The following is a 13,764-nucleotide window of genomic DNA, read 5'->3' as shown; positions in this document are numbered from 1 at the left end:
AAGGAAAGCGAGAAATCCTTATCAATCCATATCAGCTCTGCGTTGAGAAACTAAACTGCCCAGGGGCTCTTGGTAGATGTGTAGATTACAAAGGTATGAAGACTTCTTTTCATCATAGTGCTTTATAGAACTCCAACACCAGCTTTCATGCTTCATCCAACAGGAGTCCTCCCATGTTTTTGCAAGAACTGCTTGATGCCAAGGAATGGCTTCCATCTGCTCACATTCCAAAAGCTTTCAAACAAAGCACAGACATCACAACATGGATAACTGTGTTCAGGATGTGGATGCTGATTGAATGTTTGTAATGACATGTGTTAGAGTAAATATGTACCACAGCTGCACCAAGGACACTCCTGCTGCTGCATCTCTTTGTATGTGATAAAAAAAACATATATATAATTGAACCTCATCATTCAAAAACAAAAACAAGATAATCAATACACTGATACACATATACTATTGTTCCATTTATATGGTAGTGTATGATATTTTTTTCATTATCTTTTTCACAACAAACAACACCCATTTTATCACCCATTTTCTCCATTTAATGTCAAGAGTTCCACAGGTTTTTATACAGTGACAGAACAAAAATATTTTACAATGACATAGTTTAAACTCATCCTTGACTCAGTTCTTTAACAAGCTCTATCTGACCATTGCGGACACAGTGCCACAATGTGGATGGCTAAAATTGAATTGTCTTACCAAAACACTTATTTGCCTCTAGTTTTTGGCATTAAAAAAGTTTATCATGATTTTATATATATATATATATATATATATATATATATATATATATATATATATATATATATATATATACATACTTTTTTTTAAAGATCAAATGAGGTAGATTCTGTTAACAAAACAATCAAATCTGATGCCACTATACACTATCTGCATTATAATCCAAGAAGACAAATCAATAGAGAGAATATTTCGTATTTCTATATATGTTATATATGTATTGTTGTTTTCAAAGTGCAGTAACTACAATAGATAGCACATAATCTTAATGTGTAACATATTAAACAATATGATTTTTTAAAAACTATGCCTTGTTAAAAGTGGGATTAAAAATACATTTTAAGAACGAGGGTCAGCAAATCAGTCGAGTTATTGTGAGTATGGATACAACACTGGCAAAGGTGGAGTGCAAATGTCTGCCTCTATTTCTATTCAAACAGTGTTCCCTGTTTTGGCCGATGCAGGCGGCATATGCCATGACATGGGGGATGTAGTTCTGCTCATGCACTCCGTGGAGCAGATGAGCCAGAGGACCTTTAGCGAACACTGCTACATCCTCTCCTCCATGGGTTTCCATACTCAAAGGGACAGCTGCCTGAGCTTGGTAGTTATTCTCCTCTGAAAGGCATAATATGGTAAGTAATATGGTTTCAGTAATTATTGATTTATTTATATTATGCAAGATATGTTTTTAACTCCCAAAAATCACTCAATGTGGACAGTACAGAAATATATTCTCATCTTGTGTGAATGACTTACGGTAGTCAATAGTGGAGACATTTTCTCTTCCCCCATTCACGATTTTATAACCCGGTCCATTCCCATACAAGATGGAGGTGAAGGGCTTCTGATCGATATCACTGACCATGGGAGCCAGACCTGGGATGAAGATAGATTAGCTGGGTTTCTTATCAACCAGCCACACAAGCTCCACTCGTACACCAGAGTAATTACACACCAAAGATTGTGTTTCCTCTCATGGTGTAGCCTCCAAAGTTGAAGACATGAGAGTGGTCTGCGGTGACGACAGTCAGAGTATCGTGGATGCTGGTCAGAAGATCAGCTCTGCCGATTGCTCGGTCCATTTCCACTGCCTCATGTAATGCTTGTTTGGCCTTTCCCTCATGATGTCCGTGGTCAATACGCCCTCCTGATTGGAATTAAATGTTAAATTGATTTTATACATGTTTTATCACAAACCTTTCTGATCAAAACTCTTTACATTTATCTTGGAAATAACACACACAAAAAACAGAAAGTAGGTGTAATTACTTTGCATACAGTAGTTGCAAAAATGCTAAATAAACAAATAAATAATATATTTTTTTTAAAAGTCCTCTTATGTTTGTTGTCTAATTAATTAGAAAATGTTTTATCATCCAAGAACCAGGAAGTGCTGTTAGCAGGTAGTTGTTGTTAGCTTTACTGTGACAGCAAAAATTTAATACGCATATAAACTGAATAATTAAGATGCAACATTAGGACTTTAGACTGCTGCAAATGTTTACAAGGAATTAGTTCTGTTTTTAAGATGTTTCTAAGAGAGTAAAAATAAGGTACAATGCCTTTTAATAAAACTAAATGAAAGAGTAAAGCAGTATTCCAAATGATCTCTTACTAAAGTGGCACTATTACACACCTTCCACAAGCAGGTAAAACCCATTTGGGTTTTTCTTCAGGATTTTGATTGCTACTTCCACCATTTCTGTGAGTGAGGGATCAGTCTCTGTGTTCCTCTCCAAGTCATATGTCAAATCCCCAGGTTCAAACAGACCTGACATAGGAGACACCACAATCCATTATATTATATGAAGCTGGAAAAAAGCCTGAAGCTAATACAAAAACACACTGTTCCTCATTTACACTTCAAGGATACTTCTAACATGAAGCTACACTGTATACCCACCCAGTAGGTATTCCACATTGTTAGGGTTTAGTGATAAGAGTTGATTCTTGTTCCATACATAATGACCTTTCTGAAAAGTGAGAGAAAAAAAGCAGCATGGTTGAATGTTGTACTCTTTGAACTGCAAAAAATGTAAATCCATTTACGGCTTAAAAAGAGTCTGGGATGAAACCTTGTTCTGCATTTTGTCAATCCACTCTTGCACAAGGTTTCTGCCATCTTTCCGTGTGCCACTGTGCTTTGCAACATTGGGATATTCAACATCGGACTGGTTTTTGGGGAACATGTATTTTCTTCCTCCTCCCATGACCACCTATAGTGGAGGAAATTGTCACATAGGCACCCGGCAATGTTTAAGAAATACACTGATCAAACAAGACTCATATTTTGCATCCCAGTGTGCTAAGTTATAAAGCCTATTTATTAGCTAACACTACTTTCTACACAAGAAAGTCTGTTGCTTTCACCCATGCATCACTGCAGGTTAGTTTCTCACTTTTTTTTTTTCCTTCAACCACTTTTATTAGATACCTACAAAATTGTAGTTACTAGTTACTAGATTGCTATGATCATTTACAATGTCAATCTCAAATCCTTAAGACATTTAATTTTCCTAGAAAAACAAATTATTGTGTCAAACCTGCTAGATACTAACAGCTGTCATGATCAAGAGATAATCCATGTCACCTGTCACATTGTTCCTTGGGAATGACAGCTTATTACACTTACATCAATATTGGGAATGTTTTCAAACAGTTGTATGGCAATATCCTTGCAACCGGCCTGCAGTGCTTCAGCGGGCATTTCATTGTCCGAGTACCAGTCTCTATCCACAGAGTGTGCATACGCAGCACTGGGGGTGGCATGGTTGACACGAGTGGTCGTCACGATTCCCACTGACTTTCCTGAAATTAACACAGTCATTTTATTGAAGCCAGAACAAAAGTCAATATTTATTGGCATTTTAACATGTACATTAGCACAGTCTGTGTGTCATATGTCCTTATTACATAATTGATATATTCCCAAAGCACATAGGATGTGATCTAAATAACTTCTGACTGTGGGAACTGACAGCCCCCATGTTCCAGTCCTATTTTTATCCACGTGGGACTGAAAACCAACAGGACAATTCATGGAGCATATGTGTCATTGAGTGTTATTCACTGTGGTTTACTATGCAAAAGGATAGTTGCCACAAAAATCAAACACCTTGTTTATTCTGACAAGCTAGATGCTAAAGATGCTAGATGTCCCTTACACAAATAAATTGAAATATATAGTCTTACGTCAGTGCTCCTGTGTGAGTATAAAATCATAGCATTACAGTAATTTAGTTTATCCATCTTATTTATTGAACATTTTGAGTGCTCCTGCGCGAGTATAAAATCGAAGCATTACTGTAATTTAGTTTATTCATCTTATTTATTGAACGTTTTGAGGAATAACATACCAAGTAACAGAACACCAAGCCACATCAAAACACTTTTTATTTAACTAGAAAAGCATGCCAGCTTGTGCCTGTGATGTTCCTTAAGGAATGACTGGATTTCCTTTTATTCATGATCGCTGAACCTACCCACCCACACTCACGTGCACAAATGTCACCTCTGACCTTGCCCTCTTCAAACACTAACAGAACTCTTTAAATTGGTAGACTGAAAGTACATGAGAAAAAAAAATGTACCATGCAATCTCTAGTTGTGTGATTGTTAACTGGAGCAGGGGGTGAAAGAGTGTTCAAGAGCACTTCAAAGTCACTGCTCAGAGCAATCAAGTCAGCCAAGCATACACTATGTACCCTTTAGCATAAATTTTTAGCATAACTGGGTTCTCACACATTCATAAAAATTCACCTTACAAACCAAAGACAAATGATAATTTATTGGTCCTCTGTGGAATACATAAAAGATAAAATGGCTTGGTGATGTTCTACCTGCATCCTTGGCCCATTTGAGAATAGATGTGACCTCATTGCCCTTTGTTGTATTGCACTGGGAGCGGACTGCAGCGGCACTCACTCCGACAGTTCCCTCATTGGCTTTGACTCCACACAGGTACGCTGTGGCAGTCCCAGCGCTGTCAGGTACCTGGGCATTGGTGTTGTACGTCTGCCAAAACAAGTCATGTGAGTCTTTACTGAAAAGTAAATTTACAGCTATATGTACAGTAAATATATATATGTATATATATATATATATATATATATATATATATATATATATACCCAGTGGGCCTTCCAGATACAGACTGACAGGATGGTGATGGCGAACCAACCAGACCAGACATAGTGGTGGTTGATAAGAAAGAGAGCAGAGCAGTGGTGGTGGACATCGCAATACCAAATGATGGTAATATCAGGAAAAAGGAACAACAAACTAGAAAAATACCAGGGGCTCAAGGAGGAGCTGGAGAAAGCCTGGAAAGTGAAGGCATCAGTGATGCCCGTGGTGATCGGAGTACTCGGGGCTGTAACCCCCAAACTGGAAGAGTGGCTACAGCAGATACCGGAAAAACAATGGACATCTCAGTCCAGAAAAGTGCAGTACTAGGAACAGCAAAGATACTGCGCAGAATTCTCAAGCTCCCGGGCCTCTGGTAGAGGACCCGAGCTGGATAAGGGTGAGAGAGAGACCAACCACCATGGAGATATATATATATATATATATATATATATATATATATATATATATATATATATATATATATATATATATATATATATATATATGAAAGAGATGAATTTGAGATGAAAGAGATGAATTATAATTATTTATTCTAACAGAAGGCTAGTTCAGGCTTTCTTTTTAATTTGAGTAGACTAAAGCTATACTGACCCACTGGCTATTTTTTATGCACAATGCATCTAAACCACAGGGCTGTAGTTATTACTGTTGACAGCTAACCTGGCAACACCAAACACAAGTTCTATGTATATGCTATAGAAAAGATATCTGTCTCTGGATGCATTCACTGCCCAAATTAATATATAACTAGACAGAGACATAAAGGGGAACTTCTTCCAGTGCCTATGTTGTTTAATGAATGTGAGCTTGTGAGTGCAAATGTTGGCTGCAGGTAAATTGGCCCTGCACTGTCCCAGAAATCAATGAATAAATAACCAGGTCAGACCTTAGCCAGAGATAAAAAGGGGAACTTGTCCATTTCCAGCATAGTCTCCTCTCCACTCTGTCCACTGAGCTGGCCTTTAAGAATCCGAGCCGCTGTCACAGTAGGAACACCCATTCCTGGACACAAAACAGGTCATCTGTTATGATTGCACCAGAATACCACAATAACAATAATAACAATGGATGTTATGGCTCTATTTAGGTTAAAAATAACATCTGACACAACTTAGCTTTTTATTACATACATTACCACTGAAACCAAAACTAAACAAATTATATGTTGTGTATACACATACTCATTGTACACAAACAATTACACAATACCTCCATGGCCTAAAGTACAGTTTCTTGTTAACCTACCGGATTTCAACATTCTGCATTCTCTTTGAATAATTGTCTTGAAAACCAAAACACCAAATGACAGTACAACTTGGACATTATGTCCAATGTTTTGTCATTTGGCATAACATCTGTTATGAGTAAAAGCAAATTTTGATTTGTTTACCTGGTATCGGGGGACACAAACAGGTCTCTTCATTTAAAAGAAGGATTTTTTTATTTTTTTATTCTTGCACTCTTGTTTGCTGTATGCTAACCACTTCTGTGCTGCATTTGAAAAGGAAGTCTTTGTGCCATTTAGCCCCAGGTTGCTCCCTCATAAAATGTAAGGTTTCCTCCATGTCTTGTTATTGCACTGTGCTTTGAGGAAAATTGCTTAGAGCTACAAAAAAAAAAAAACTTCTTGGGACAGTTAGTTTATTTTTCTAAACATATACTTTCATAAAGCTGACCTTTTTCTGTATGTAATACAATAAAACTGCAAAAATCAGGCAGCTATTTTCAAACTCTGTTAAATTCAAAGTAGCCTGAGTACAGAACAGCACAGTTTTCTGGTGTACAATCCAAACAGACAGAGCAGAGGCCCGATGGAGGATCAGAGTTACTGTGTGACCAGAGAGCTGACCCAACACAAACATGAGCTTGGAACTGAGATGGTAACTTGTATTATTATATCCACACATTTTATGCTTGATACTAACCAGAAATGAAAGTTGGACAAAATACTCAAAAACATGTTTTAGCAAAAATAAAGTTGTGAGTGCTATTGGTAGAGCTTTTAGGGTTATTAAAACAATAGGTAAACAGCCGTGTATACTGCACTACAGCACTTCTAATATAATATATATATGTATATATATGTATATATATGTGTGTGTGTATATATATATATATATATATATATATATATATATATATATATATATATATATATATATATATATATATATATATATATATATATATATATAATTAACACATTCAAACTATGGCTGTTGCAATATCACATTTTATAGTGATTACAAAGTGCTACAAATGCCTTAATTTAACTTTAATCCCATTGTCTACATTAGTTTCTCAAGCTTTATGAAATAAATCTTAAGGTTTAAGTAAAGTCACGTGAAGCTAAGGTTTACTTTTGTAATATAGATAGAATTCTCACAAATCTTCTGTCTGTATGTGTATACATCATACACATGACTTTACTTTCATAGCATGTATTTTCTTTCTGTATAACCAAGTGGTTATAGTATTAGCAATTTAGAGAGCATCTTGTTCAAAAGGCATTAAGCTCACCATCCCCGAGGAACAGGATAAGATTCTTTGCTTGTTTTTTGTTGAGGTCTTGCAGTGTCAGAGCGTTCTTCAGAGTCTTTTGAGCCCACGCATTCCAGAACTTCGGATCTTTTTCTTGCTCTGTGCATCAGAATATATGGCAAAAAAACTATCAGGCATCAAAATAAACTTAAGCTTATTTGTCATTGAACCAAACATATACTTCCATTTCAGTTTCAACATTAATAAATCTGTGTCTCTATAAAATGTTGTATGCAATTTTGTGTCAGCATGTTACACAGAATACCATGTGGTCAAATGGACTGTGGGTGTGAAAGCTGTCTTTCCAAGGGAGCATGCCAGGTTAGTTTTAACAGCAGCTTGTAATAGCTCCATAATGATTGTTAAACATACTGTAACATATGGTATCTGCTCAGTTGTGTGCTCAGTCGGCCAAGCCTATTATTGCTGCCAGTGAAGGCTTACAATTTGCTGTTTTACCCTGTACTCAGCAACCTCACTAAATGGAGCATGAGGTAAATCCTCTTGGTTAGTAAAAGCTGATTGACTTTCTGGCTCCTAAGTCAATAGTATGAGGCGCTCAAAGAAATCAAAAAGACTTAAAAGATTTGTATCACATTGGTCATGAAAAAACAGTGATTGACCTCTGGCATATTTTTTTTTACATTCCTCTATGATAATTTATGTCAACATTATATTAATTATGCAAATGAATTTGAATGAATTAATTTCTTTGCAGTTGAATAAAATTAGTACAGTCAGTTTCCCTTATATATTGGGGTCATAGACGGACTTAGCATGAGCTGCAAATTTACATTATAAGCTAAATAGATGCTCCATTTCTGAAAACAAAAACAAATTTCAAACTTGATTTTGGATTCTGGATAACAAGTCTTGACAGTGCGGAGTGTGCAGTCTTACCTGGAAACAGTGGCTTCCCCAGACCCCCTGAGAAGAGCACAGAGCAGATTAAGAGCAGGACTGTCGCCTTCATGCTGTTGTCTATGTAAGGTTTTCTCTCAGTTGCCCATAACATGGCCCTCAGAGAGGATGATTAGGTCTGAATGCTGTCAAGAGGTTGCTAGAAACAGAAAAAACTGTATTTTAAAAGTATGTCCTTCTTGTTCCTCAACAATTCTGTCATTATTATTAAAGATTTGTTTCATGGTCAGTGCCGATACCAATTGTTTAGAGTACAGATCCCATGGCCGATAAACTCTACCAATATTTCTGCAGCCTAAAATGGTTATAATATACAGTTTATTTTCTGATTTTACAAGCAGTCAAATGTCATGTTTATGATATGTTTTATGTCTCTGATCCTGATACTAAAGATAAGTGGATGAATCAATACATGAGCACTGTACAGAAGGGCAAAAACACCACAGGAGCCAAACACCAACTCCTGATTGACCAAACAGTCGCCCATGACTGCAGAACCTGGATTGATTACAAGAAAGCCTATGACTCAATGCCACGCACATGAATTACGGAGTGCTTGGAGCTGTACATTATCAACAAGACTCTAAGGGCCTGCATTGAAAACTCGATGTGGTTGTGGAAATCAGCCTTGTACAAGTGTCCATCAAATGTGGCATATACCAAGGAGACACACTGTCCCCAATGCTGTTCTGCATAGGTCTGAACCCCCTCAGCCAAATCCTCTACAGGAAATGGATACCGACTCAAGAACGGGGCCACTATCAGTCACCTTCTCTACATTGATGACATCAAGCTGTATATGAACAGTGAGCAACATCAACTCTCTGATCCACACCACCAGGATCTACAGCACAGACATCGAAATGTCATTTGGGCTCGAGAAGCATAGTTGGATGGTGACAAAGGGTCTCACTCCCAGACAGAACAATAGCAGAGACTGAGTTACAACTACCTTGGTATCCCACAAGCAAATGGCAATCTTGAAGAAGCAACAAGGAAAGCAGTTACGGCCAAATACCTGCTACGAGTAAGGCAAGTCCTAAGAAGCCACCTCCATGGCAAGAACAAATCCTGGGCAATAAACTGCTATGTCCTGCCAGTGATCAGATACCCAGCAGGAATCAAAAGCTGGTCAAAGGAGGAGATACAGACCACAGATGTTAAGACATGAAAGCCCCTGACCATGCATGGAGGGTTTCATCCCAAATCCAGCACCCTGAGACTGTACGCAAGCCGGAAGGAAGGAGGCTAAGGATTGGTGAGTGTGGGAACCACTGTCCAGGATGAAACATCCAAGCGCAATGAGGGGGGGACCAGACTGATATCAACCTGCATAAATACTACAGAGAGATATCATTCTGGATTTGCCACACATCTTAATTACACGATTCTAACGAGAAGTCACAAGATGTTTCTAAGCATAACTATATTGCTGACACATGTTGTCACTGTGTTGTCAGTTGCATGGCAAACTATGCAACCTTTTGGCCTGATAAAGACAGATAGAGAAAAACAATCTAATATAGTGTCATATTTAGAAAAGGCTGTGGTTGTTCCAAATATAATTTACTGCAGAACATTGTTGCAGGCATCTGAATGCTGTGTCCTTCAGTGTGTTGGCCACATTTGGCAATAGCTTTATTCTTGAAAAGGTTTTTTTGTGTGAAGAAAGATGTAGAAGTTCCCTTCATCCATTTATGAAACAAGCAAACCAGCGTTTGTTAGACCTTAAACATGGACAAGGACATTGTGTGGATAAATACTAGTCCTTCATGCATTTTTCACAATGAGCTCTATCTCTCATTATTCATACAAGTCTGTGTCATCACATAGTTGTCACATACCTTTTCTGCTCACTGAACTGTTTGAGATTTTATCCAAATTGAATTACTTGCATACTGAGATACTTCCTGGAAAAGACCAAAACAATTCTAGCTCTCAAAGAGCTTCCCTTTGACTCTTTGATCAATATTGTTAGAAAATTTGAGTTTAATTTAAATTGGACATATTAAAATCACAATAAAACAAGACAAATTTAAATCCACAGTTTTCTTAAGTTAAAGGTACGCTGTGTAACATTTTAGTAGAGGGTCTGCCACCTACTTGTCTCCATGGAAATCTCATTACTTTGTGTTAGAATGTTCCACAGTATACATTAATCTGATCTATCATGAGGGAGACTAGCAGGTTACAGCACTATGCTATATTACAATTCAGATGTGTGGAGAGTCCCTACTCACAGAAGGAATAATTGTATTTTTCAACAATAGAGACACCAATAATAAATAAATGCTAGTTGGATATGTTTAATGTCACAAAATGAAACAGAAAATGCACACTAAAGTTCTTATAGAGGTGCAAATGCAAGGAACAACAATATAAAAGTGAAAAAATGCATAGCACACTTTTAAGCTTAAAGCTTAATGTCATACCATGAGACATTCCAGCCAAAACAATCTCTATGGAGACAAGCAGCCGACTGACCCTCCACCATAAAACTTGAGTAGTGCATCTTCAAATGTGACTATAAAAAAGGGTGGCTTCTCAGTTTTGGAGTTTGAAATAGGAAGTCAAGCCTTTAAATTGTGGTTTACATGAGCAAAATGTAAAATCATGATCTCTGTACATTAAAGTGTAAGACTTAAAACCCCTGAAAGTGTGTTACTGAAACAGTACTGTCTGAAAATTTAAAAAGGTCTAACTATGCTAATACCTTAAATAATGGACTTTTTTTCTACACATATTTGCAATGTATTACATAGCATTGTTGGTGAGGGTGGAGCAGTGAGGCAAGGGGTCTACTCTAGAGGAGGATCAAAGAGGAGATTTATGGATGTAGTAAAAGTAGTTGAAGGTAGTTGGTGTTGGCAAAGAGGATACAGAGGAGACTGTTAAATGCAGAGATAGACAGTTTGTGGTGGTGACCCTTGAAGCTAACAGCCAAAAGGAAAAGAAGAAAAAGTCCTCAGCCCTGGCTTTATAAAACCTTTCAAAAGTGTATCATTCAGCTCTCTGCCAGTCCTTGCAGCTAAAGAGAAAAAAAACAAAAGCTTAATTCACTAAAGTTGAGATGGAGGTCTTGCTGTGAATGTAAGTAGTCACAACAGGGGCCAAGAAGGGTTCAGGCCAGCCAGGCTTTTATCAGTAATTATCCACACTCTCCTCCATTCTTCCCTACTTACACTCAAGGTCATTTTAATTGGATTGAGCACAATAGTTCTGAGAGGTTTAATGGCCATAACAAAGCTGATTAACAATGGATGATTGACCAAACATGGCAAGCTAAGAAACACATGAAAGAAGAATCTTAAAGTAAAAAAAATAATAATAATAAAACAAATAAATAATTCACAACTCACTGGTCACACAATGAACCTGTAACCTCTATAATAACAACTATTTGGCTCACAACAACTTAGCCAGTATTACTTAACTTTGCCTTCTAGCTTACTTGATGTATTCTTTTACGAGAGACGGTATACTCTAAGGTAGTGGGTCATGCAGCACACTAAACAAATGCAATGTGATTTTTATTTTATTTTTATTTGTTTGCTTTTAGTAGACCTATGAGTATGGCTATAGGAGAAAACCAAAGTAATATGAGAAAGTCAAATGCACTGGTCCTGTTTTGTACAAATAACCAACCAAGCAACACAAGTTGCTCAGGTTTTGGACTAAAGTCAATACCACAAAATACTTTCTTAGCAAAACCCATCCTCAGGCTGCAGAGTATTGAAAATCATAGCAAATAACAATTCAACACAAAATATTTAATCTTTTGAATGGCAAAAAAGTTCTCAAAGGATCACAGGAATCTGAAAACCCATGAATAGTTTTTACCCTTGATGTGCTCACTTTGAGCTCAGAAACGACCTGGTCCACCCAAAGGAAGTGAAACAGCCAGTCTGCATGTGAAGAAGCACAGGAGCACAACCACAGCCACCAGCAGAAGACCAGTCAGAGCTGTGGTCAGTAATATATTAGATCCATCTTCCGTCATGGCAGACTTCAGTCCAGTGTACTTCAATTAATGAATGTATGAATACAATAGTTGTATAGTGCTTGTATCAGTCACTAGAGCTGTAGGTGATGCATCAGGTAAGCTGCTCCAGGGCATGGATTAGGGCTCTGATTAAATGCTTTAGTCAAAATAAATACCCTATAATAGCCTAATATAAATCATGCAGTTCTCTTACCTCTTCCAAAAAACAGAAGGCTATATTGAATTTTATTATTCTATTTAAGGGAATTTCTTTGCTGTTATAGGCTATTAAACAAAAAAATTAACTAAATAATAAATAAATAAAAAAAGGGGGGGGGGGGGGGGATAAAACTCTTTAGCCTACTTCAAATCAAAATCAAAATCCACTGATAGCATATTGAAAAGAAAATGACGTTGTGTTTAGATTTGTAGCTAATGCCTGATAATTGATTTGATTGCATTCCCAACACACCACGTGGGAAAGGGAAAGAGAACCAAGCATGACAATTACATACATTTCATTTGTAATTGCCCATAGAGAAGAGACTGCATACAATCCTCCGTTACAATGTTACAAGTGTAGGAAGAATTGGCTATAAAAGATAAACATTTGATTAGCTGGCTTTGTCTTTACCATAATTCAAACCAAATTCTAGATCAAGTCGATTACAAAACGAACAGTTCCAAAAATGTTACATGAACTAAGATCATCATCGAATGTATGTTGCATGCATGATAACAGGTTGCTGTTAACAAAAGTTTATTGTAGTTGGCCTTACCTCACTCGGTGGTCCAAAAGCGCTGCGCTCTCATCCAAATAGTTCCGTTCACCCGGCGCTTCACCTTGAGTTGTGCGTCCTTGTGTCTCCACACTTCTTTTAAAAGGGCACCGTTTTTCGACTCAGGCTCTAGGCTCTAAGAATAGCGGTCTGTCTGTATCCCACGAGAAGAAAAAAAACCCTTACAAATAATGGTGCTGTGGGAAATAGAAATAGCCCGAGAGCTCCCCCTCTCGGCGAACACACAATGATCCATTATTTTGTGATTATTTCATTATTATAAACCACAATTAATGAAATGTTTTGTAAATATTTAAGATATTTACAAAAAATGCCTGTAATCGCAAGGGGTCATTGGGACTATTGTGATATGCCCTTTTGTGTTTTTATCGTTTTGTTCTTTTATTTTTTTATGTTACCTGTTTATTTTATAATATCCTTTTCTATAATGTAATCACAGTGAAAGTTAATAGACAATGACAGTTAATATGTTTTAATTTAATACATTAATTAGAACTAGAACAGATGTATGCTCTTTCTTCAACTTGCTTAAACTTCTCCGCTAGAGGTCACTATATATAAAAATGTTTCTCACCTTCCACGGTGGTAGGTCTCTCTCACCCTCATTGAGCTCGG

The 13,764-nt window shown here is 37.1% G+C and overlaps 1 protein-coding gene across 1 annotated transcript; it reads right to left on the bottom strand.

Annotated features, from left to right (window-relative positions):
* Positions 1-528: 528 nt before the first annotated feature.
* Positions 529-13,279, bottom strand: alpl (alkaline phosphatase, biomineralization associated). Its single transcript, XM_020918599.2, has 12 exons — positions 13,129-13,279; positions 8,347-8,506; positions 7,426-7,545; positions 5,792-5,907; positions 4,596-4,770; positions 3,389-3,564; positions 2,832-2,972; positions 2,660-2,729; positions 2,393-2,527; positions 1,712-1,903; positions 1,513-1,632; positions 529-1,371 (listed from the first exon to the last, which is right to left on the bottom strand). Exons 2-12 carry the CDS (start codon positions 8,459-8,461, stop codon positions 1,106-1,108), a joined length of 1,626 nt encoding a protein of 541 aa, XP_020774258.1. The 5' UTR covers positions 8,462-8,506; positions 13,129-13,279; the 3' UTR covers positions 529-1,105.
* Positions 13,280-13,764: the final 485 nt, after the last annotated feature.

This window comes from Boleophthalmus pectinirostris, unplaced genomic scaffold (genome assembly GCF_026225935.1).
Source record: "Boleophthalmus pectinirostris isolate CB_2022bp ecotype Guang Dong unplaced genomic scaffold, ASM2622593v1 HiC_scaffold_3, whole genome shotgun sequence".
Classification (NCBI taxonomy): domain Eukaryota; kingdom Metazoa; phylum Chordata; class Actinopteri; order Gobiiformes; family Gobiidae; genus Boleophthalmus; species Boleophthalmus pectinirostris.
This window is presented reverse-complemented; position numbering and strand designations above follow the sequence as displayed.

Bases quoted from the DNA above. Each gene is read 5' to 3' on its own strand.
- alpl (XM_020918599.2), bottom strand. From the start codon at position 8,461: ATGTTATGGGCAACTGAGAGAAAACCTTACATAGACAACAGCATGAAG. The intron at 2,973-3,388 runs GTAAGTGTAATA...CCTCCACTATAG, and splicing joins AAAACATTCCCAATATTGAT to GTGGTCATGGGAGGAGGAAG. The intron at 1,372-1,512 runs GTAAGTCATTCA...TATGCCTTTCAG, and splicing joins TGTCTCCACTATTGACTACC to AGGAGAATAACTACCAAGCT.